At 49.1% G+C, this 25,636-nt stretch overlaps 1 protein-coding gene across 4 annotated transcripts in view; it reads right to left on the reverse strand.

The window, feature by feature from the left end:
- rbfox3a (RNA binding fox-1 homolog 3a) overlaps positions 1–25,636 on the reverse strand; it is a 380,882-nt gene that overhangs the window by 38,221 nt on the left and 317,025 nt on the right. For all 4 annotated transcript variants that reach the window (XM_028966599.1, XM_028966598.1, XM_028966600.1 and 1 more), the window contains exon 6: positions 3,648–3,893. In XM_028966599.1, coding sequence (XP_028822432.1) covers positions 3,648–3,893 — 246 coding nt within the window. The remainder of the gene's footprint in view (positions 1–3,647; positions 3,894–25,636) is intronic.

Here is a 25,636-nt window from a genome sequence, read left to right on the forward strand (position 1 = left end):
AGATCACAGTTGAGGGATAACTATGTGATTAATATGGGCGATTAAAAAATTCCTTCATTATTCATATCTTGTTGGAATGCAATGATTACAGGGAGGATTGTGTGGTGTGATGCCCTCTGACTGTGAGCGAGTTTTATTACAAAGGTAAACAGAGCTGGAGAAAGGAGAAAGGGTTTCGCTTTCAGTGTTGCCAGATTGGGCGTATAAATATTTCGTGAAATATTGAACAGATATTGAGGAACTCATTAAATAAAAAAAAAAAAGTTATATATATATCTTTCTCTCTCTCTCTCTCTCTCTCTCTCTATATATATATACACTGATAAATTATCAGAAAATGTGGATACTTCTGTCTGTATTTCACTTATCTGGCCACACGTAATGCATTGACATGTTGGGGAGTTAAATCATCCAGAAGGAGGAAGAAGGGGGTTTGAAAGCTGCCAATCATATCTGCGGCTCCTCCCCTTACTGAAGATGCATGTTATTTGTGCAAATCCTGAGGACGTACAGTACCAGGCGTCGCACCAGCGAATAGGCTGCGTGCGTTGCGTCTGTTATAGTCCTTTAAAAGCTAGAGTTCTACCTGCAGGCTGTTCACACTATTTCTGTAGGATGGGACTGTAATTGTCAAAAATAGCACAAGCAACAGCGACAAACTGGACAAACCCCATCCTCTGAGCACTCTACAGACTTCCCGTGAGAAAGAACCTCATGTGAATGTTTAAGGTGTGTGTGTGTGTGTGTGTGTGTGTGTGTCACATCCCCTCTTGTAGTGAGGGGGGAGGAGCAGCGATGCAGCACCAGGAAATAATTGCCTGAACATTATCATACTCTGGCACCTTGGGCACCCCTTCATCCCCCCCCCCCCCACCCACCCCCGAAACTTGAGTGGGAGGCGGACGGGCGGGGAGACAAAGGGAATGCGTGACGGGGGGTGGGGGGGGGGGGGTGGGGGAGTCTGGTGGGGCGAGGGTCTTTCTTCTCCGTCATCTTCTCCGGGAATGCTCATCCAGAGCTATCTGCAAATCACTTTCAAAGTGCTCCCCTCAGCACTTCCCCCATCGGAGCGCCACTACAACCACATAATTGAAACTATCTGATTGGAAAGAGGCCAAGCAGGTAGATTACATCCGATTAGGCTGAAACCGCCGCTTCACTTAAAGGGATTAGAGTCCGATGCGGCCTCTCCTCCACCACCCTCTTCTACACCTCCTCCCGTTCCCCGCTTATAGTGGAAATAACGTAAGAATGGACAAATAACAACCACGCGCCGGCAGGTAACAAAACGACTTCCCAAAACGGCGCGATTACCTGGAATTCGTTTTTTCAGAACGTGCCTGTCCATTTTGATGCGGATTCGCAACATGCTTAAAATGGTTCAGAAACTGAATTTGAGAATTTTCTTAAGATCATATCTACGACTCCTCCCCTTACTTAAGATACATGTTATTTGTGCAAATCCTTAGGACAATTTTCACATTTTTTTAACCTTTGAGTGTATATTAATGCCATTTTTCAATTGTCGTGAAAATATATTTAAATATCACTGTTTCAGAAAGAAAGTGAAGTGATTGTCATTGTGAAACACTGCAGCGCAGCACACGGTGACAACGAAACGTGTCCTCTGCATTTAACCATCACCCTTGGTGAGCAGTGGGCAGCCATGACAGGCACCTGGGGAGCGTGTGAGGGGACCTCAGTGGCACCTCGACGGTTCGGGATTCGAACCGGCGACCACCACTGCCCTTATACACACATTTTTCTGGTGAATGCATTACACTGTAAGGCATGAGAAAATAAAAGATTATAAAATGACATTAATTTCACGTGAAGGTGTGGAAAATATCTTAAGATCGGACAAAGTGACACACAAAACGGTCATAAATAGATAAAATATTGAAAAAAAAGTGCTAAAAGCCCTGGTTCTGCCCCCCCCTTGTCCCGTTCTGTTCGGAATCTTTCCGCTCGGGCGAAGACAGCTGTTACACACTGCTTAAGCCTGCATTCTTCCCAGGGAACCGGGAAAAACCGTACCCGCCAACCCCCCCAGGCTATAAATACACTGTCACCGTCCCCAGGTGGGGCGAGGCGGCGCAGGGAGTTTTGAGATTTGACTTGGGCCGTTTAGAAAACGGCGGGTGGGCGAAGTGCCTCGGCGCCGGGACGGACTAATGATGCCCCCGGTCAAGTGTGAGGACCGGCGAGGACTCGGTCCCCCGGGGGCCGGCCGGGACTGACAGTTTAAGAGCACACTGCAGTCGAGTGGCACATTATCTCCAGGCGCTCCTCGCCTCCCGGCGAAGGGGGCTGTCAGGGTTCCACTCGCCGCTATCTGCTGAGCGAGGATTACTGCGCCGAGTTTTTTAACTGAGCCCAGAGTTTCTCCCCGTCAGGCCCCCAGAACTACACAAATTAAAAAGGAGACGGGAGCGGGTACACACCGACGAAACCGAAATCTCCAGCTGCCCCTCGTCCTGGTTCCAGATTTAAAGAAAAGTTCTGCGCTCTCTCTCTCTCGCGCGCTCGCTCGCCATCACACACTTTCATGTCAGCTTGTCTGAACTCGGGGGGCGTCAAAGGCTTCAGAAGTCAGGCCCTGTGGAGAACGACTGCAAAAAATATAAATAAAAAAGAAATCTACTGACCCAAAGGGAATTACCCCCCCCCCCCCCCCCTCACACACACACACACACACACACACACACACACACAGGCCAAGTGCAGAGTGTGTAAATGCTGATGCGGACTCTGCTTTTTCGTAGTAATCAAAGGGCACAACAGACACAGGCAGTCATTAAAGCAGGTCACTACACACACACACACACTCACACACTCTCACTTGCACACATAACAACCCACAGACGCGCTGAAACTGGCCAAAAAACGCACAGACACACACACACACAAATACATATACACACCAAAACACTGTTAATTTAACAAAACCTCACAGTCCCTTTAAATAATTAAATGCATTTTAGATACACAGGTGGAGAAATGCATTATGGGAAAAAATCCGTTCAAGGCTTTCTTCTTTGTCTCTCTCTACCTCGCTTGTCTCGGGTGGACACTGAGCTCCTCAGACGGCTCCTGGTCGAGCGGGGTGGGGGGCTGTGAAGCGTAAATTAAATTTCCCCACTTCTTCTCCCGTCTGCACTCGTCTACACCATCACCTCCGGCAGTAAACCCGGCCGCCCCCTCCCTGGAGCTGGCACCGAGACGTCCCGCAGGTTCCGAGACCCCCGATCCCCTTTCGTCAGGATGCAGAAACTCGATGCATATTACTCATTCAGGAGAAAGTGAAACTTGCTGATGGTTTTGGCTGACGTGTACGGCGCTGGCACGCAGGACTTCCTGTCAGACTGCGTGATTTATTGAAAGCCCCGGGACTGATGGAGAAGCTGTGCTGCTATCTAACCAAAATCAGAATATGGCGGGAAAAGGCGTCGGTGATCCCTGGTGGCTCCACACCTGCAAGGTTGTGAGCTTTGTGGGCGGAGTTTGGTTTCGGGCTCCTCCCTCAGTCCAAAGGCCCGCCCACAACACTATCTGATTGGTTCGCGCCGGATTGGACGTGATTCTGTAAATCCCGGACGTATTGATTACACTAATGAGAAGATGGCGCGTGTACCCGATGTACTCACCGGTACGGTGCTGGTGCCCGTGAGCGAGGGCCCGCTGCTGTCGGGGCCCGGGGGCTCGCTGTGCGTCTGTGTGGCCGTGTAGATGGTGAGGGCGGCGTGCTCGGGCACCGTGCTGGGCCCGCTGTAGTCCTGTGCCGGGTGGGCGTACTCGCCGGGGATGCCGTTCTGCGGGGGCGGAGGCGGGTACTGCGCCGGGGCGTAGGGCTGTGCCATGGCTTCTGGGGGAGCTGGGGCCTCCTGGTTACCCTGAGGAGGAGAAAGTTTGGAGTTTGGCTTGTTGGCTTATACAACTACAGACGAAGTGATGGACAGAGCAATATCGCCGAGAAGGAGAGGAAGAAAAACATCATGAAAAATAAAAAAGGTAACATTTCACAGAGATGATCATAACTCAGGGATTGAAAAAATATATTTTCTGGGAATTGTGAGAATATTTAATGTTGACAACCGAGTGTGAATGTCAGAATCTGATGTACAGATGAGCTGTTCCAAGGTAGCAGGAGAAATTGCGCAACCTCAGAAACTCACTTTCTTCCCTGGGCTGCAATAAAAAAAAGTTTTAACATCAAATGCAGAAATAAGGATCTATATTGATCTTTATGCAAATGACTAAATAATCAAATAAAGAATATGTTCATCAGACTTTTGGGGGGGGGGCGGCATTTGTGATACAGGTTGGTCATGATCCGGGTAACTCCGGGTCCGGAGTTATTATGTTCCCTGATTGTTATCACCTGTGTCTAAATGTATAAAGCTGCCCTGTTTGTGTCCGTTCGCCGTTGGGTCATTGCCTGGTGATGTCCCCTTGTCCTGTCAGCTGTGTATTAAACCCCCGCCATGTCCAGCCATCGTGACAAGGTTGTATTTTCAGCACATTTTTTTTATTGCATTTATGCTTTGACTACTGTATTGTATGTAGGCTTGCTGTCTGTTTTTCGTATAGTTAAACAGAAGAGCTACCAAACTGTGTTTCATTCTGACAATAAAGACTATTCTATTCTATTTTAATGTCAGTATAAATACGCTATGTGTTTATTGGTTCTGAACATCTGAAAATTCTTTGTGACTCTCACGTTGCTGCTATTGTGAAGGTATGAATTTAGTTGCTGGAACCTTTAGAACATTTTTGCTTATCGCCTTTATTTTCGCTTGAGTGACAGAAGTCGACTTTGTCGAAACAGCACGCCGGCTTCACTCTTTATCATAAATCACGCTGTGGCAACGATCAGAGGGCTGCTGGTTCATTACAGGCCAGGAATCAGTATTTGGTGGGACATCACTCAACACCAGACACATCTGGGCCGCGAGGCCGCGGATCTAAATTGCTCTCCAGGTAAGCGGCATGTGAGAGATCAATTAACTGATAAATTTTTGATTACAAACTTTGATTTAAATTACAGGCAGCAATTTCTCTCATGTTCCCCCCCTCCGTGGCTTAATCTGGCGCCATCTCGCGCGCCGCACATCTGGGTCTCGCCGTGTCAGGTCCATCTCTGTAGCTGGTAATGAACCTTTAGCTGCTTCCCCATCTCCCCGCACCACGCCACAGCCCTCTGTAGAAGATCCAAGGAGGCGAGGAGCTACGTCATCCCACCACGCGTCTTCACGTGTGGACAAATCCCAAAGTCAACCCAACCAGTTCGTCCCGAGCAACGACGCCCTGCACATTGGCTCGTGCTGTGGGTGGGACCGGCATTGTTCAGTGTCCCATGCGGGCAGATCTCCGGTATTAATATGCGAGACCATTACTGCACCTTTACATCTCTTCACGGCGCAGTGATGAGAGCGACTTCAGTGTCCATAAACCGAGCCGAAATCTGGTTCAAATAAATCCACCGGAGTCGACTGCGTGAGCAGAAGTGACGGCCACGCCGCCCTGAACTTCATTTGAAGTTAACGGTGTTAATGAATTAGGAAATTAAGAGGACGAGGACAAGTGGCAGTGATAAGAGTTGCATCAGGCGGACATGAGAATTTAATTACACCGTGAGGTGCTGTGAGCATAACAACCTCCGCAGTTCCTGCAAAGGAGCGAATTATTGGAAAAATATCACGCCATTGTATTCCATTACAGAAGCAGATTGGACAAATAATACGAGTGGAACCTAAACGACCTCTATTTACAAAGCCACAACCCATAGATGATATCGCTCAGTCACATGCCCACATGGGCATCTATAGGCATCTGATCAGACAAATTTTATCTGGCAACCTCCAGCATACTCAAGAGGTTTTAGTGATGGATACAACTAGCAACAGAGGCATCACAGTGTCCAAAAGTACCTCAAACATAGAATAAATACACCCCCATCCCTGATTGGTTAATTGACTTTTCTCTGCTACTATAGGTATCTGAACAAAAAAAGTTTATCTGGCAACCTCCAGCATATTCAAGAGGATTTAGTGATGGATATAGCTGGCAACAGAGCCATCACAATGTCTAAAAGTACCGCAAACACAGAATAAATACACCCCCACCCCTGATTGGTTAATTGACTATTCGTTGCTACTATGGGCATCTGATCAGACAAATTTTATCTGGCAACCTCCAGCATATTCAAGAGGATTTAGTGATGGATATAACTGGCAACAGAGCCATCACAATGTCTAAAAGTACCGCAAACACAGAATAAATACACCCCCACCCCTGATTGGTTAATTGACTATTCGTTGCTACTATGGGCATCTGATCAGACAAATTTTATCTGGCAACCTCCAGCATATTCAAGAGGATTTAGTGATGAATACAACTGGCAACAGAGCCATCATGGTGTCCAAAAGTACCGCAAACAGCGACTAAAAACACCTCCCACCCCTGATTGGTTAATTGACTTTTCTCTGCTACTATAGTCATCTGAACAGACAAATGTTATCTGGCAACCTCAAGAATATTCAAGAGGTTTAGTAATGGATATAATTGGCAACAGAGCCATCACGGTGTCCAAAAGTACCGCAAACAGTGACTAAAAACACCCCCAATCCCTGATTGGTTAATTGACTTTTCGCTGCTACTACAGTATAGTCGTTTGGAAGGCAAGAAAAAAAAAAAAGCCAAATTGACTAATTCCTCTCACACCCACAGTTAGAGGGCGAGAAAGGAGGAAAGTGCAGGTTTCTCACTTTTCCTCGAGTGTTATTAAGCTTTTTTCACTGACTAAGCAGCATTAGGAAGCACGCTGCACCACCAATGGGGTGGAGAGTTTAAGGGTTTAATAGGAGTGGGGGAAATTGCATTAATGCAAATGTAGTGGAAACAATGAGGGAGCCTCGGCCATCGACATGTTGGCAAACAAATGAGACTGTCCCCTCAATTAGGAGAATGTACCATTACCCAAATGAAAAAGCACTCGCCCATGGCTTCCCGCGACACGGCCTGGCTCTGAGAGAGATGGGGCCCTCGGGGGCCCCGAGGAGAGCCAGGGCCCGCCCAGCTCTCTCCGCATGTCCCTCACGTCGCCGCCAAGGTCACGCCCCGCGCTCTATCGCGGCCCACCGTCCATCTCGATTTCGTCCGCGTACCTCCGCCCCTCGCTCGCCAGGGGGGAATTTAAAAAAAAAGAAAAAGAAGAAGAAGAAGAAGGAGGAGAAGGAGAAGAAGGAGAAGAAAGATCCGTAGCCCGAGGTAGGCATTGTATTTCACTGAAACATTGAACAGTATTGATGCGCCTCCCTCCCCTCCAGCAGCCGTAGGGGAGAGGGCTGTCCGGGCGATCTGAAAAACCGCCGATAAACCCCCGGCGAGGGGGAGCACCTAGCCGCGCCGGCCCTGCCCATAAACCACCGGCTGGCACTCACAGGCGAATAAAGCTTTATTATTGCGTCCGGCCCGGTGAAATAGCGGGAGAGATCCATGCAGAACCGCGCCCGGGAACGCCCCCGAGCCGGCACGCCGCGGCCACTTATTCAAAAACCATCATAACGGGGGGGGGGTTTCAAGCCGGAGCGCTTTTTCCAACATTAAACTTGCATGTGTCTCGAATGCCACAGTTCCAAAAGCACCCGACCTGGGCGATACTTCCATTGCTGAAGGGAATTATGAGGACAATAAATTTTATGGGGTCCTGAAGACGACATTAAAGCTTAGTCCATCAAGGTTCTTACCTGTTGTCTAAAGGACAACATTTTGGAGAGTAATTTTCGCCGCGGCTCTCTGCGCGCAACACTGGTCCTTGGGGGGCGGTCGCATTGTTGGAAACCGACTCGTGGCCGCGGGTTCGAATCCACCCACTGTCCAGGTGCCTTGAGCAAGGTACCGTCCCCAACACCGCCCGCCAGTGGTAAAATGCGGAGACTGCGCACGACATGGACAAGTCATCACTTTGTGTGTCACCGCAGCACAAGTCCTGAATAAAGTGGCATTTTTAACGTCCTTTCTGTGTGATCCAGTGTCAAGAGTTGACATTATGGTTCACAAATACTACATACTCATATTATGTAATAGTATGTATGTAATATATAAAAAAAAACGTTAATTAAGGTGGTTCCAGGCCTGGTCACTGTTGATGCATAGTGGACTGAACCTTGTTTGGAAGGATGCTGAATAATTATTAATAGAATAAACAGCAGATATATAAGCTGCAACTAAAATAAAAAAGTGACACAGTGTCAGATGTAAAGATGCGACGGGGGGGAGAAAGTTTTCTTTGTCATAAACTCGGATACGAGACGGATGTTTAATACACTGGACTGCCAATCCACTTCTAATTCATTATCCGCACCTTCCCCACGGTTGTGTTGGGGCTACAAACGCAGCCGGGGAGGAGGCTGGATCTCCATCAACGTGACTGAGGCCGTGCCACGCCGAAAACATCCCCAGATCCTTGTCGGCAAATTGCGCTGGTAAATGATTTCTCAGATGAGCTCAAATCGTATTATCTACCTCCTCCCAACACACACACACGCACACACACACACACACACACACACACACACACACACACACACACACACCGAGGCAGGGCCGAGATCCCCAGTCAAAGCAAATGAGTTTATTTCCCTCAAGATGGGAGCCGCGCGCCGACGCGGCCATCAGACGGAGGCCTTAACCCCTCGAGTGCCGCGCGAGGCAGCGTTCGCCTCGCTCGTAATGAGGGGGCGGAGCCCGGGTCGCGCTCCACGCAACTCCTCCAGCGCACTTCGCTGATGGCTAACAACTCCCCGGGGACGCATCACAGCAGCTGTCCATCGACCAAGCCATTGTTGTAGAGCAGCTCGAAGAGGAACGATGGTCTGGAAACTTGTGGTTTTCCTTTTTTTGTGTGCATGGTACCAGTAAAGGGCCACAAGCGACGAAAGTGCATAAAACGAGGGACTTCGCTCACACACGAAGATGATTTACAGATAATGTACGCGTGTAAACGGGCCTGTTCAGGCACCGCGTGCATTTACGGAACACGTGACATCCACTGGAAAACCACAATCAGGGTCAAAAGACTTCACTTCTTCTTTTGTTTCTTCTCTCGCCAGAAATCCCATGATTCTTGATATGCTCGGGTGAGTTTCAGAAATGAACCCAGATAAATAGATTGACAGACCCAAACTCTCAGTTGCAGAGGTTGCTCGAATGTGAACATGCAAAGAGCAGCCAGGTGAAGAAGGCAACTTGGTACAGCTGGATTTTACATCGCCCCCTTGTGGTCTTCAACAGATGTAATTCCAGATTAAATTAAACATAACGAAACAGAAAGTGAGAAAATTGCATGTTTCGTTGTTTCATCAATAGTATCCAAGTATTTGGATAAAATAACATATTTTATTGAGCCCCTAGTTTAATGTAGTTTGTAAATGTGAGTTACTAGCGTCTGTATAAGTGATAAAAAAATTCCAGAACACGAACAGAGAGGAAGTACGCTCTGAATCAATCAGTTCCAGTTCCTCAAGGAGTCTTCTCCAATCTCCGAAACTGGGTGGGGTCAATAGCGAAACGTTCCCCTAATCAGCCCAGCACCCCTGGATCGATGGCAACTCTCCACGCCCGTGGTCTGGAGGAAGAGCGGCTAATGGACAACACATCCAACAACGTGAGGAAACGCCTCCGGCTGGACGTTTCACGTCTGAGTAAGAGCTCCGCCCACACGCTGCCGCTCTGATGCTGGGAGTATTAATAAGAGTAACAAATTACGTCTGCAGCGACGGGATTAATCTGGGTTTAACAAGGGCGAGGCGCTACGCGCGGGAGTGTTTACTGCCCCAGAGCGGTGCCCGGTGAACTAATTAAATGCCTACGGGCCGGCAGAGGGTGTGTGGCCAGAAACGAAAACAAACACACACACACACACACAACACCTCCGACATACATATTTACACAGGGCGGGGCCAACGGATGGTGATGGCGGGGGGAGGTGGCGGGGTGGAGACTCAATCCAATTTGCGGCGACCCGGGGGGCGTGGAAGTGTTCCGCAGAGAGCAGATCAATAACGGTGCAAAGCGCATCTACTAAAGTAAAGTGAAGTGATTGTCACTTGTGATACACAGCAGCACAGCACACGGTGCACACAGTGAAACGTGCCCTCTGCATTCAACCCATCACCCTTGGTGAGCAGTGGGCGGCCATGACAGGTGCCCGGGGAGCAGTGTGTGGGGACGGTGACTTGCTCAGTGGCACCTCGGCGGATCAGGATTCGAACCGGCGACTTTATGATTACGGGGCCGCTTCCTTAACCGCTAGGCCACCACTAGTTTATCAGTTTCGGCAACGTCTCCCCGTGCACAATCCCATTTGTTTGCATCGTTTCGCATTCAGGCTCAGACCCCCGTTTGTCCACCGGAGAGGACGGCAGGCCCTGCGGGGGCGTGAGCAGCAGGCCGATGGGCGAGGGCCCGGCCGGGCGGGACCCCAGGACGGTCCCAGCACGCGTGTGCGTGTCCTATGGAGCCGGGGCCCGGCCTGACAGACTGAACGTTCCGGGGGGACATGTAAAGTCTGTGGCACAAACCCCCACGTCCCCCTCCTCATCCAACTTTATTGTTCCACTCTGCCAGAGACAACTAATGAAGACGGGGACGCTGAGCCACGGGCCCGCAGAGGTCAATAAATCACAGCTGGAATGAGCCTTAAGCAAATACGAGCATGTACATGTGTGCAAACACACACTCGCTCACTTTTACAGCACCGCAGGCGCACACACACACACACACACACACAGCACACAGCACACATCCAGTCACTTATTCATGCAAGGGTTTTAGTAGCAGCAAACAAACCCGCTCCCGTACGCTCGCTCGAATACCATTACCAGAAACAGATGTCCACTCGCTCACACATACATGCATGCCGCGCTAAAAAAACGGCACTTTACCTCGCTGAGGACGACTAGTGGCCGAAATCCGGCGTAACGTGCGGCCAGGGTGGGGTTCCGGATAAAAATCTGTGCGTAAAGCATGGAGCCAAAGTGTCGGAATTGGGGGAATAAAAGCGTGGAGCCGCCACGAGTCTTCACTAGGTCGCCCACTGCCGCCAAATTTTCTCACGTTCCGGTCAGCTTCAAGTGGTTCACCAAGAATTCGGTTCATCTGCACCGCGAAATGTGAAAACACACAAAAAGCACATATTTCACAAACCTCCTTACACCCACAGGACGAACGAGATCAGAGGAGGCTCGTGTGGAGTGTTTTTTCCACTTCTATTTAAAAAAAAATGAAATTTTTACAGGCAAAACACTTGATATCTGGCACCGCTGCATAAACAACTTGGTCGGCTGAAAGCGTCTGAACATGTTTTTTTTTTCCCGCCTTCAGTTTGTTAATATTGATGCGTGCAGGAGACATCAGATAGCGGGGAAGGGCGGCGCGGGCCGACACGAGGATTTCCCAAAACACCGCAGACACTTAGTCAGTAAACAGAAGTAACGGCGGTCTAGCCGGAATCCGATTTAATTAGACAAATCACACGGATTTCCCCGCTTCTGCTCTCCTAAACACCCCGGCTGGCTGTGCGCCGCCGACTGACGAGAAAACCCAGGGCGCCGCGCCGCAGCCTTCAGCCCAACTTTCAGCCAATAACAAATCTCATTTGTAAGCCGAGAAGGGGGAGATGGGAAAAAAAAAAATGAAAAATTAATAAGCCAATCGGTGTTCCCAGAAACAAATAAACCACACCCATCGCACAAACAAAGGCAATTATACCCCGGAGGTCTAGCGAAAGGTTTGAGTGAGTTTTTGCCTTGGTCGGCCCAAAGCAACATCATTCTGCTTGCCAATTCTGGACAGGGTTCTTCAAGCCATGATCGTTCAAGGCCTGAGTGCTGGTGAGTCAGAATCGTGAGTCATTACTGAAGGAACTACCTGGGAGAACCGAGAACAAGGCCTGAATGTTCCCGGTTAAAAAGGAAGAGGAGCACACGGTGCTCAGTGAAGAGCATTCTGGGTCCATCTCGCATGAGCATTCTGGGTCCATCTCGCATGAGCTGCTGGTCAGGAAGCTAGAAGAAGCTCATTAGAGTTGCATAAACGATATTTAAAGATGTACATGTACAGACCTGTTCAAACCAGTTGCTCATACGTGAATTAACCAGATATACTGTAATGTACTGTACTCCAAGATGGCTTTGTTTGATACTGATTCGTTTGATATTGATTCATTTGATACTGATTCATTTGATACTTCGTTTGATACTAATTCTTTTGATACTGATTTGTTTGATACTTCGTTTGATAGTGAAGGAACTACCTGGGAGAACTGAGAACAAGGCCTGAATGTTCCCGGTTAAAAAGGAAGAAGAGCACACAGTGCCCAGTGAAGAGCATTCTGGGTCCATCTCACATGAGCTGCTGGTCAGGAAGCTTGGAGAAGCTCATTAGAGTTGCATAAACGATATTTAAATATGCACATGTAGAGACCCACTTAAACCAGTTGCTCATACGTGAATTAACCAGATATACTGTAATGTACCGTACTACAAGATGGCTTCGTTTGTGCAGTGCAGGCAGAGCCGAGCAGCTTCTGCGATCCAACCATGATCCAGCTCACCTGTTACAGGTTCGAATTTGTCTGTTTGTACCATGACCTGCTGCTCAGTTTAAACCTAATTTCAGGCCAGGACTGGTTTGTACTGCTTTTGGGGCTTTGAACACAAGATTAAAAGAAGATATTCCATAACAGACGATGATCAAAACTGGTTGCCGGTGCGTGAACTCTTGGTGAACTGGCGAAGTGATTGTGAAACCAGGACACCACCATCTTCTAGATAATGAGATCTTTTATAAAGTAACACATCAGCCACGGCGGTAAATAGAGAAGCAGCGCCGCCATCTCCACTCTCTAACCTCTCAATACCACGGCCCTACCTGAGTAGCTTCATAATTCCACCCTGTCTAATTCATTTTGTCCCGTGACAACAGTTTTTAATAACTTTAATTAATTAGGGCTGTCGGATGGCCTGTCACACGGAATATTATTTTATTCAGGGGCCATTAGGCTGTCTGGATTCTTCGGCCCTGCTCCTCCCATCGGACGACAGCCACGGGCGTGGCCATTTATAACCCCCGCCAGCCACGTCCCCCCGGCATTTTACAACTCCAGCCACGTCCCCCCGGCGTCTATAACTCCAGTTCATCCCTCCTTTCACCCGCTCTGTACACACACATAACCGCACGCACAGATATCGGCGGTTATCGGTGTGGGTGTCTGACACAGCGGAGCTCCGCACATCATTTCGAACCATCACTCACATCGCCATGGTGCATCTGCGCGGTAACGCCGATAAAGCAAACACCCTTCATCTTCACCCCAACTGCAGCATAAAAAGCAGCCAGATTGGTCGTATAATCATCAAATAATACGATTACATCTAAAACATACTAAATTGTACTAAATGACACGGGCCCCCGAACGCCGGCATTTTTTCTTCGCCCCCCCCCCCGTGAAATACACTCCATCTGTTTGGCACATTACGCCGTAATGGCATTAAGCGCCCGCCGATCCCGCATCCTGGCCCCCCCCGTACTGCTGAAGTGGCGCGTTCTCAGCCGCCGTCAATTTCTGCCGCATTCATCTCCGCCGTGCGTTAATTATTCTCTAATTGAGCGTTCCGGCGGCGAAGAGGCCGGGGGGAGCGGCGCACTCCAGCGAGCGTTAGGCCCGGCATCATGCACAGTCAATAAACGTATAGCTACGTTCCTTCATTCCCTTTATGGCCTTTTTTTTTTTAAGACATAGTGTGCATGATAAATATGCAAATATCTATATATAAAAAGCAAACCGAATTCAATTCAGTCCCAATTCAAATCCAAAATCATATCAAGGAACTTTTATGCCACAAGTCAAATATGAACGTGTGTGCAACTGGGAAACGCATCATGACGCTTGAGCTTGTTTCACACAGAGGATGTTTATGGGTGAGCATAAAATCATAAAATTTGCAGTGGCTCTCAGTAAAATAATGACTTCCTTTTCCATCGTCATTTTGCGCCGTGGACTCGTGTACGACTCGAGCGGGTTTAAAGCCGCCTTGCGATCGCTATTCCTTTAAGGTGGTCCGGCCGGGTCTGCCTTTAAGATCCGGCAGCTCTACCAGACCGGGACCGCGCTGCGCAGGGAGAATGTAATTTAACAGGCGAGCGAGCAGCCGGCAGGCCCGCTCCAGCCAGCCCGCGACGAGGCTCTGGATGGCGACCGCTGAGAGAGGGATTCGTGGTCTCTCTCTCTCTCCCTCTCTCTCTCTCTCTCCCTCACACACACACACACACACACACACACGCTCATACACGCGGTGAGTGAGGTCAGCTTCCAGCACTGATCATTTTTTACAGAATCATTTATTAGTCCGCGCGTTCATTGCAGAAGAAATAAAGAGCAGAAGAACCGACAAAAGAGCCAAAGAGGAACGGGGGACACGGGCGGGGGCTACTTGTCATTCGGAGCGTGTCCTCGGCTCGGCCGGTCGCAGCTCCCACCAGGCCTGCTACACGATATTCCGTAACCCCGGTAACAATGGCAAACATATGTAAATCAGACGCAGCGCCGGATTCAATCAGCCTCTGTCACCAAGCCACTGACACACGGCCACAGTTCGCTCGTCCCTCCCTCTCCCTCTCTCTCCCTCCATCCCTCTTCTCTTCCCCAAACACTTTGCTTTCTCTGCACCCGAGCTTTTAATTGCACTTTATTCACCCCCCTCATTCCGCTCTCCACGCCCAGTCTCGGCCTGTTTCTGTCGGGGAAGAAGGGAAGAAAACAAGACAACAGGGTGGAATTGGAATAAGGAGAGATAACCGCAGCCGCCATCAGGGCCTGAAGGATGCGTTGGTTATCTTCGCCCATTTCCACAGTCCCCCTGGCATTAAAAAAAAGATATTATCCCCGCTAATGGGCCATGATGGGCCTCATCTCTCTAATGAGCGGGGTTAAATCTGCGAAGGTGTCTGGCAACGCCAGGACGAATGGAAGCGGAATTCTGCATGAGGAATCCGTGAATTAAGGCCGGTACCAGAGGACGCCGGCGGTGTCGGGAATAACGGCGGGAATTTGTCGGGTTATTGGCAGGTAACAGCGCGAGATAAATACGAGCAGCTCGGAGGCCGGCCTTCCGACGATGATGAGAAAATTGACTTGGGTTGAGGAGCGGCTCTTTAGCACTCATCAGCGCTGATGAGAAATGCGTGCATGCCATCGATTTGGTGCCGACTGAACAACGCCATGAGACCACGAGTCCTTTTTCCCAAATGGCCGCAGTTGTGTAAGTAGGTTTAGATCCATTCCTCCATCCATGTCTGATCTTCTAATTCCATTTAACCAGGTTGGTAATGAAGTGGCAGGTACAATCCGGGAGTTCGGGAAGGTCGAATGAGCAGATATCTCAGCATCTTCTAATTCCAGATATCTTCTAATTCCACTTAATCAGGTCCTGGTCAAAGGGATGGCGTCAAACCGCATCTCTACAGTCTCCCATTGCAAGGACGTTCCAAGCAGAGACATATATAAGGATAATTGGACTCTCAAGAGGCTGCATGTCCAAATACCCACCTATAAAGATCTGTCCATTCTTATCAATCCCCTTTAGCGAGTCTGTTTAACGAACATCTTTCGTACGAGAGTGCACTCCAGACTAGGCTTCTCCCCGAGCCCCATTTGGACTCGATCATACACTAACACGCACATCAATTCATCAAGAGCGTTCCACTGGAGTCTACTGTGCTGCCTATCCTCTCCACCCCCTACCCTGCTCTCCTCCTGCCCCTTGCTCCTTATTAAAGATGATTCTCGCCGCGGAAAGTCGCCGGCAGGGCCGTGGCCACCTTTTAATGGAGACAAGCTGGTAAATCTTTCATGCTTTAGGACCGTTTCATTGTAAAAGGGACTGGCTGAAGTGTGATAACAATAGTGAATTATTCATTGGCTTCCTGGGCGCCCCAGTCAGTCTTCGCCACAGTCTTCCACTCTCCTCACGCCTTTCTCCAATACTCATCCCTGATCGCCTGGTTGCCCACAAACTGGGCCATTATATGGGAGCTCCAGGTGACTCCCAACACCAGACCATGAAGTCTCTTTCGCTTTAAATATCGGGTTTTGCCAAGTCAATGACGGTCCAATAGACACTTTGCTTTATGGCCCTGTCTATCCAAATATTTTAAGAGGGAAGGACCGGCCTAATGAAAGTCAACAGCTTCCCATAAGATCGAGAACGCCCGAGAGCCAGGAGTGCTCCGAAAGAACAATACCACCCAGAGGACTGATTTTCCTCAATTAAACCGGCATAATTGGATTCTTTTTTGGCTTGCATCTGGCCCCTACCCGCTCGGCCAAGCCGATCCATGCCAATCGATGGCCTGAGTCGTGGTGTGTGGGGGGTATGCAAATGGAGGGATTTAGGATGTGCTGCCACTCCAGAATTTCCACGCCGATCAATTTATCAATGGGTTGACGTCTGTTGCTCGAGGCTGCTGAAATCCTCGCGAGGGCCATGCATAAGCCTCAACAACTTAAAACACGTGTTCCCATGGTTTATATATATATATATATATATGCAGGGTCCGCGGGCCGCAGCCCACCCGTTGGTGGTTTTTTATCCGGCCCGTTGAAGATTGGTATCGAATTGCCAAAATAAAGTCATAATTATGTCGGCTCTCATTTAAACTGGCCCTGCAATGCCTGCCGTTCCACCGGGTGGCGCATTAGGCGCAGGCGGGTTTTTACACTAACTTGCTTGGTAAACGAGCAGCCAGGTAATGCGTTTTCGACTAGTGAGAAAGGTGCAAAAATGATGAGGAGGTGGAGATTGTGTTCTGGTTGCACCGGCAACGAAAGCAATGCCCTGGGTGTGGGACAGCTTAGACCATGATGTGAATAAAAGTGGAAGTGACACGGTGAAACGCGTCCTCTTCATTTAACCATCACCCTTGGTGAGCAGTGTGTGGGGACGGGCATATGCAATATGGGTAATAAATGTACAAACGACGCATTCTCGACCATGTAAAAGAGCTGTGTGCATGCGCACATTTGAATTCCGCTTTACGCTCATTCTTGCTGGAATAAGAGCTTATTATAAGAGGCAATGCATCACAATGGAGATGCCGTCTAACCGCCCACTAAACTGTGTGTAACACACATCTCAACATGCAACATTCAGCTAATTACATGCAAAGCGAAGTTCCTACTGAAAGTGAACGTACATATTATATTTACTTGATATATTACATGATGTAAGATATTAACACTGTAATGCCTTTTGATATTTCTGCATCTGGTCCTGGCCTGGCCCACCCCTGGTCTAGGGTCACCAGACGTTCATCCTTCGGCTTATTTTAGAAGTGTCCGGGTTTCCGAGCTGCCTCAACATTCGTCACGTCATTATGTCTGGTTTTTCACAAGTTCAAATCTGGTCACCCTAACAATGCTGGACTCCATATAGTCCATAAACCCAAACGTCGACCCCATGCATGTCACATGCAGCCAATAAGAATCCCCATCACTGCCATGTTTTATCAGTTGCATTGTGTACACGTCTGGGTGAGAAATTGCATGTGTTCATGTTGTTGATGGTGTAGAAACGGTCATTGTCCTGATCTTTATTGAGGCTACCTGAAAATGAAAATGAATTTTTATTTAGCATCTAAAACGAAAGCTTCGTTTTAGAACACGATGAGACACATATCAGTGTTCCTTTGCTACAGTGAGTGAGAAATTTCTAGAATGAGTGTCTAAGCAATCCTTCCATCACAGTCCAATCTGATTCAAATGACATAAAACTGTAGTTGCTGTACATTTAGATACCTGAATCTTTATCCTTTATAATTACAAAACAGACATATTAAACCAAATAATTTTTAATATTCATTGTGCATCATCTACAAATTCGTACTGGTTACTAGTATCCTGTATTCAAACAGAACACATTCCCAGCGATGCAGACAACTGTTGGTCAGGCTGTCACTGCAGGAGACCGCTGGAGAATATATGGGCAAAATAGCTGAAGTCATTGTCAGACTCTTTACACACACACACACACACACACACACCAGACACTTAAACACATACCGTCACACCAAGAGAAGAAGAAGGGGGAAAGGGCGAGAGAGGCAGCAAGAGAGAAAGAGAGAGACCTGACACAGTAAATAAAAATACAATTTCCCAAAGTGACACTTCCATTCTGTTAGGAGGCCTCCGAACTGCCAGTAATTATTTTAACCATTCTGAGAGATGGCTTTCCCCCCGGCGTGAACCACAATCTGCGGGCGCACCTTCGCCGAGACCCACCCCCACCACCACCATATTCATTCCTTCACTGTGCCGCTCTTCTGCACAATTTGTTTCCCTGGCCTTTAACAAAGGGGAGAGCACCCGGCTCGATTTTCATGCCGTTCATATCCTGCGCCGGGCCCGGCTACTCCAAACGACTCTGTCAAGCACCTGCTTTATCACCCCTGGCTCGATAGCCAGACCACTGCCCAAAACACACACACACACACACACACACACACACACACACACACACACACACACACACGTATGCAGAGGAGATGTAAGGCTAAGAATAAGCAAGGAAAAGAGAGAGAAGAGACAGATTCCTCCGCAGCTGCAGCAACGGGTTCTTGTTACTTTGGTTTACCAAATAATAGACCAGTTAAAATGAGAAGATTAAAATTAGAATTCCAAACCGAAGTATATTAAAACATAACTAGTACTAAAATATAAACAGTACTTTTTCATTACGATTTTATTACACTTCAAACACCACGAGCATCTATGTCTTAATAACAGTGCTATATTCAACTTTTATTAACGCTATTACATTTTATTAACAAATTATGTTTCAATATCGATGGATCGGCGTTAGGATGTGCATTAAACACGGCAAGAAAAATGTTTGTTAGAATGAATATCACTCAATATCATTATTATCAATGGTACTAGGAGACTTTATTAAGGCTATGAACGCATTAATTTGGCACCCTTAATTAAAAAATGTTATACATTTTTTTCAAAAAGGTTTAGTTAACATCATTTGAGACTTAATTAACCTACAAGTGACCTTTTGACCATTAGGATGAGGGGTTACTTTTAAAACGACGTTTTCCTCAAATGAAATTAATTAGCAGTTAACTTTTGTGGCGTTCCCGGCACGGCCGAGCCCAGTTTCCCGGCTCTCTGTTCACTGTCGCTACGCCACACCGGGCCGGCACATGACACGCAAAGCCAAAAGCGTCTTGGGACAAACTGTTTGACAATGTCTCCGGGCGAACAGGTAAGCGTATTCTGTCCGTCCCGCAGCCAAGCCGCGAGTCTGTCACAAGTCATGGACGTCCGCGTAATGGCTGCCGGTGCTCGGCGCTATTTTAGATGCTTGATTTGCCGTTGCCGTAATGGTGCGGGGAAAACAGGCCGGCTCCTGGCCTGCCGGCTCCTCAGGAAATCCTCGGCGCTGAAGCTCCTTGCATAATGTCGAGTGAATAATGCAGACGCGGCATGGCGTGCCCCTCCGGCTCCGTGATCTGGGTCACCTGGAGGACAATTCGTTTGCTATTCACCCCCAATCTCCAAAGCGCCGATCGGCAAGGAGCCCCTCGAACACGCGTACGTCGCTCTACTTCCAGGAATTCCCGGCCTCTCGTTACACCGCCGAATTCCCGCCGCGGCGTCGAGTTTTATTTTTTAAAGAGCCATTTGCCAGAGCCACATTTCTCACCTGACAGCTCCAGGAGCTCCCGGAGCCTGTCACCTGTCCCCTTAATCCGGTCTTTACCGAGGACGAGTTCTGCCGTCTCTCGCTTAAACTCCGGTTCTCTTCCCTCGTTCCGGTCCAAAAAAAAAAAAAAGAGAGAGAGAGAAAGGGAGCTTGCGAGAGCGCCAGAGCCGCCGAGGTGTCTGAAGTTCACCGTGAATGATTTATGGGCGCGGGGGAAACAGGCTGCGGTTTCTTGTTTTGATTCGGAAGCGTTGTTATTTATCGATATTGAATTGAACGCGTTGCCGAGCCGGCACGCCACTCTCTTATCTGTGCCAGGGGCTTCCAGGGAATTCCGTGTTTTCTTTTCACGCCGGGCGCATAGATTACAGTCGCCGAGGTGGGACGGACCAGGTGTGTACTTTCCGGTGGACTTTCCCGGCCTCCATGTTCCCATCGCCTGTCCCACCATCACTCGCCTGATGCGCCGGGACAGATTTAAGAGGCGGCGGCCAGAGGTTGAAGGTCGACGTTTAATTGAGTGCGTGGCGGAGATGGGGCGCGGGGAAGGCCGTCTATCACTCCGGGCCGCTAATGGGAATTCGGCGGGAGCCGGGACTGCTGACGGCAGCGGGATCGAGGAGGAGCGCTCGTCTCATTTGAAACACTAATATCGGGTGTTCCGCGCGTTTAAGAAAGGAGAGGGATTATGGAGAATAAACCCCGCTATCTCCCTTGACCGCGGCCGGGTAATGAGAACCGGCCGCGTCGGCTCCTCGGCGGACGATTCATCATGTCAGATGTTAATATCCTTAAAGGTCAAGCGAAGTCATAAAGGAACAAAAAAAAAAATAATTTTTGCTTTGTTAAACTTTCTCTCCCCCTCCCCACAATTTTTCCTTGTCTCCGTCTCTGCTAACCTTATCGTAAACGCGGGGAGCCGGCGTGACCCCGCCAGGGACTCTCCAGGCCATCTTGCGCGAATGATTGATAACAGAAATAATAAAAGCCAACAAGTTTCATTTCATTCAGCTACTTATCCGCCACAACAATCCGTACGAGCCTCCATTTTCATATTTCTTATTTAAAAAAAAGTACAAGTCTGTTGGGGTGTAACAAATTATTGATTTAAAAGCGCCAGAGACGTGAATTTACTTCCGATGCATCTCACCGCCACTTCAGAGCCGCCTCATTGGCACAAGAACACATTAGTCATTCCGACTCGTGCGCAATTTGCAACGTCCTTAAACAAACGGGCAAATGTTAACAAATGTCTTCCAGGAGCAGGTACGGAACAGAGCCGGATCGCACCGAGGCGTCCGCGGCCCGATCCAGCCTCCTAATGACTGTCAACATGGCGACCGGGCCGGCCACGGCGGGAGAAAATTACTCGCTGAAAAGCAATTGACTGATCCCCATCATTTCTCAGGGAACCAGTGACCTGTGAATATTTCATTATGGGGGGAAAGTCGTGCGGCTCATACCAATCGGCCCTCCGAGGGCCCCGACCGGCCGCCGCGGCGGGGGCTGGGCCTGGACCTCGCCCAGACCGCCCCCCCCCCCTCCACCCTCGCCGCCTCTCCCCGTTCCGTTGGCTTCGAAACACCGTCCATTCGCCAGGAGCGTCTTCGGTGTCAAAAATGGCAACGTTCTACAGCAAAACCGACATTTTAGAATAATAATAGTGCACGATAGTGTTAGAAATGATGAGAAATCGGGCTAATTAGCGGCGTGTGCTGGCGTCACCGCGCTGAGAGGATCATTTGAGCGGTCGTCCTCCGCCGGGGCGAAAGAAAAAAGTGCTGAAGCAGAGGGTGCCGCTGGGAGAAGTGCACACGGGCGCGAATCTTCGCCGCTAAATACACCTGCAGCGCCGGAGACAATCGATGGGCCGGAGATGGATGGATTTGACGTCCCTTTCATAAGCGCAACATCAACAAGATCAATGGGGCGTCGGCCGGCGCGCCACGACCCGCCGCGCGGCCCGCTCTTAACCTTCTAAAAGTTCTCCCGCGTTCGCCGGGGGTGGATTAATATTCCACGTGCTCCGGGTCGACCTTCAATATCAGTTTAGTGCCACGATACGGTGCGGCGCCGGACGTCAATGATCATTCAAAACGCCACATAGCCTGTGCATGTTTTTACGTTCGGATCACTCAAAATACGTTGAAATGTTGTACTGCACGTAAAGCGCGTAAAAGGTAACATTTTCAGACAAATTTTGAGAAGGAGGATACGTTTTTGCCAATTTTTGTTTTTTTTTGTAAAACATTTATGTTAAAAACACAACTTTTGAGAAAATAAACGCTATGAAAAATAGAAGCCTCAGACGTGACATTTGCTTGAGTAATAAGTCGCGGAGAGCCGCTAGGTTAAATTGAACACCCAAACAGGAGTCCGGTGCGCCGATGTGACCCCCGACCCGACTCGCCTCCCCCACGTCTCACACGCACACACAGCTGCACTTCAACATGGCAATTCCACCCTTCCCCAGCACCCCGGCCCAGCGTTCCCAGCAGAGACCCCGCTGCCTGCTCTCAATCAGTCAGTGGGACGCGGCGTGGCACGGCGCGCCGCCGCCGCCGCCGCGTAACTCAACCTCCGGAGCCACTTCGGCCGAGAGACGGGCAGGAGGTGGAGGAGGAGGAGTGAAAAAAGCGCTGAGCCCACAGCTAAAACCACCAAGTGTGAAGAGGAGATTAAACACACACATACACACACTCAGAACACCAAAAACACACACTTCCTGTATTTACGTGGCTGTACGAAGGCGTCTTCAGGTCCTAATCTCGACCGGCCATCAATAACGAGGCCTAATTGTAATAAGATAAGATCAGATCAACCTTTATTAGTCCCACAAGTGGGAAATTGCACACATCACGGCAGAAAGTGGACAGAAACGGAGGTAATAGCAGCAAAAAATATATATATCTATCTACACATGTACAATGGGTACGCCGGTACAATTGGTAATTACCGTGGTGTATAACTGTCCGTTAAAGCGCACGGTCAGACGGGGGAAAGAGGGCTGCCAAGTAAAACACGCTTTCCTGATTTGCCCCGGCGAACGGTGTGTTTAGCCGTGGTTCATTAAAGCTAAATGTTAATAAATTATTCATCGAACCCGGGACAAACAGGGAATAAGGAGACATCCAAACATCACACCAGCTTCAGAATCAATTACAGCTCCATGTACGCCGGGGCTGATGAAAAATGAAAATAATTAGTGCGACGGACGGGGGACTGCGGGACGAATAAGCCTGCCGCTCAGCATTTCCCGAAGAGATTACATTTTATAATAGGTCTTAATTTTCAACCCAACCCGTGCTTTAATAAAAAAAGACATCTCTAATTGTGTAATAAATGTTCCACAACTTCAACAGCTAGCCAATTCAAACAAAATTGAAGATTAATAACAGGTTTTACATAACCTGTTCATAATTCTCTAGGCTATTAAAAAAAAAAGACACCAAAAACACATTGATGTAGATTTACTGCATTTGACAGAACTACACTTTCATAATAAAGGCATTTTTTTGTACAAAATTGTACAAATTATTAACAACCTCATTAGCTTATTGCAATGACCAAATAAGAATTAAATTCTTCACCAGTTCACCGTCTGGGTGTGGCGATGCAGCATATTAGCAGTGAGTGGTAGCCTAGTAGGTGCGTCACTCTGCCATGAATATGAAGACCACAAAGTCCCAACTCCCAGCGTGTCCCTGAGCAGGACCCCCAGTGTCTCCAGGGGGACTGTCCCCGTACGCCGTTAATAAGGTAAATTCCAATTGTAATTCTGATGCGAAGCACGGAGGGTACACGTGTGCTTATATATACTTCTCAGTGTATATAGGGCACCTCTCCCTGTTCCTGCAAGATAAACTACTTCATCAGCAGGATATATGTGCGCAAATGAAGGGCTGAGTGGGAGAAACTCGGAGAGGGAAGTATCAATTATTCAAAAGAGAACATTTTGCACTTATTACTTAACTAAATCCAGGGGCTCCGATGACAGCTCACGGGAATGAATCATCCCCGTCTCAGAGCCAGCTACGGCTGCTGTCCAATCTGACACACACACACACACACACACACACACACGGGCCGCAGAGGTTCAGTGTCTCTCTGCTGCCCGTAGGTGGAGCTAGCACACCTGAGACACCTGAGTGTCTGTGGAGGTGTTATTATGTAATGACACCTCACCCCCCCCCCCCACCAACAATTTACAAGGGCTTACAACCGCAGGACACCGGCGCACTCCCTCGACAGCAGGCGATTTACGGAACGTGAGTCTCCATTCCAGCCTCTGCGTGGGAAATACGGGTCACGATGACATAACGTGCTCCTCTGAACCGTGCCATCCATCCATCACGGACACCAAAACACAGCAAGAGATGGACCAGCTTCGTTCGTTCGTTCATTCACAAAGCTCCGCCCCCTCGTCATTCTGCCTTTGTTGCTTTTTTGCCTGATAACATTTGTCAGCTCTTAAGTCCCCTGAAGTGGAAAATGGACTTTATTTTTATGGCGTGGCAAATTAAAAAACTTCCGAGCTGCAGCCCATTAAACTGGAAGGCCTCCAAGTGAACTGGCGCAGCCGCGGTGATGGCGTCCACTTCCTGCGTGGGTCCGGCACAGCCACATCAAGAAGACCATTTGATCTAGTCCACAACAAAGGCACGTGGTGGCACCCCGATAGCCGGCGGGCGGTTTTTGGCCGGCCACGGCGCGGTAACAGAAGACGCTCCTGCTCTGAACAGGATCCGTTTGTCTCCCCCGCAAAAAAAAACAAGGCACCCGGGTGACTTCCCACGCGGCTTCTCGGCCCGTTCCAAAAGGCCCACGCCGCACTGGGGACTTCCTGGCCGCCGGCGGCCAATCTGGAGAGGATCCGGCGCAGGCCCCGCGCTTCCTCCCTGGCGGCGGTGGGTGTGTTGCTCTCATCCCATCCATAAAGCCCGCACGGCCCGCTCCGGCACAGGTGCGCCGCGGTAAAATGCGTCAAGGCCCGGGCGCGGTGCTGAGCGCTAGCCGGAGCGGCGTGGGGAGGCCGGCTTATTTATTCCGGCAGTAAACTGTGCATCTGCAGTAAAATTGATTTAAGCTTCCGCCAAATCCCATAAAGCCGCACATATATGTCCCCTTCATTCCAGCGCGGTGGCGTAACTTATACGGCACCCCCGTGCACGCGCCTCGGCACAATGTGGGCGGGCTATATTAAAATATGCACGAGGCTGGAGCGCTCTCTACAGCTCCATTAAAATAGGTAAAGCCTGCAGGCACCCCTGTTTATGCCTCATCGTCCTCGGCCCCCGAAATCGCTGCCTTGTCCCCGGCTTTGACCGCTCACCCGCTCCGAGGCGGCCGTAATGATCACAATGACCGCTTGCGCCGGACTCAATAGCCAATACAAGAAAAGGCTACTGGCTGCTATTGGCTTAAACGATGAAAACTATTGTGTTCAAAAAGAATCAATCAGTGCTTTTCGCTGTAATTCGATTCTATTCACAAAGGGGTAGGAAGCAATTTGAAAATGGAAATGCCACTTGACTTTGAGTGGATGGGAGGAGGAGGAGGAGAGAGAGAGAGAGAGAGAGAGAGAGAAACCCACACACTGCTCCCAGTCTATCGATAGCATCTTTTACAAATCCTTCAAGTCGTCTACAAAGGGGCTTTCTTAAACAGGTTATCCCGTCGGCCGCCTCGGGAGTCCTCCATCTTGCCCCCCTCCTCGCACCGAATGCGTTACCTCGACAAAGAACGGTGCGGCAGAATTAGCAAAGATGTGCTAATATCTTCAAATGGCTCTCCAGGATGCTAAACTGATGATGAAGAAGAAACAGTTGGAATTATTTTATCACAATAATTCAATCAGACGGCCCCAG

The sequence above is a fragment of the Denticeps clupeoides genome, chromosome 2, assembly GCF_900700375.1.
Source record: "Denticeps clupeoides chromosome 2, fDenClu1.1, whole genome shotgun sequence".
NCBI classification, from domain to species: domain Eukaryota; kingdom Metazoa; phylum Chordata; class Actinopteri; order Clupeiformes; family Denticipitidae; genus Denticeps; species Denticeps clupeoides.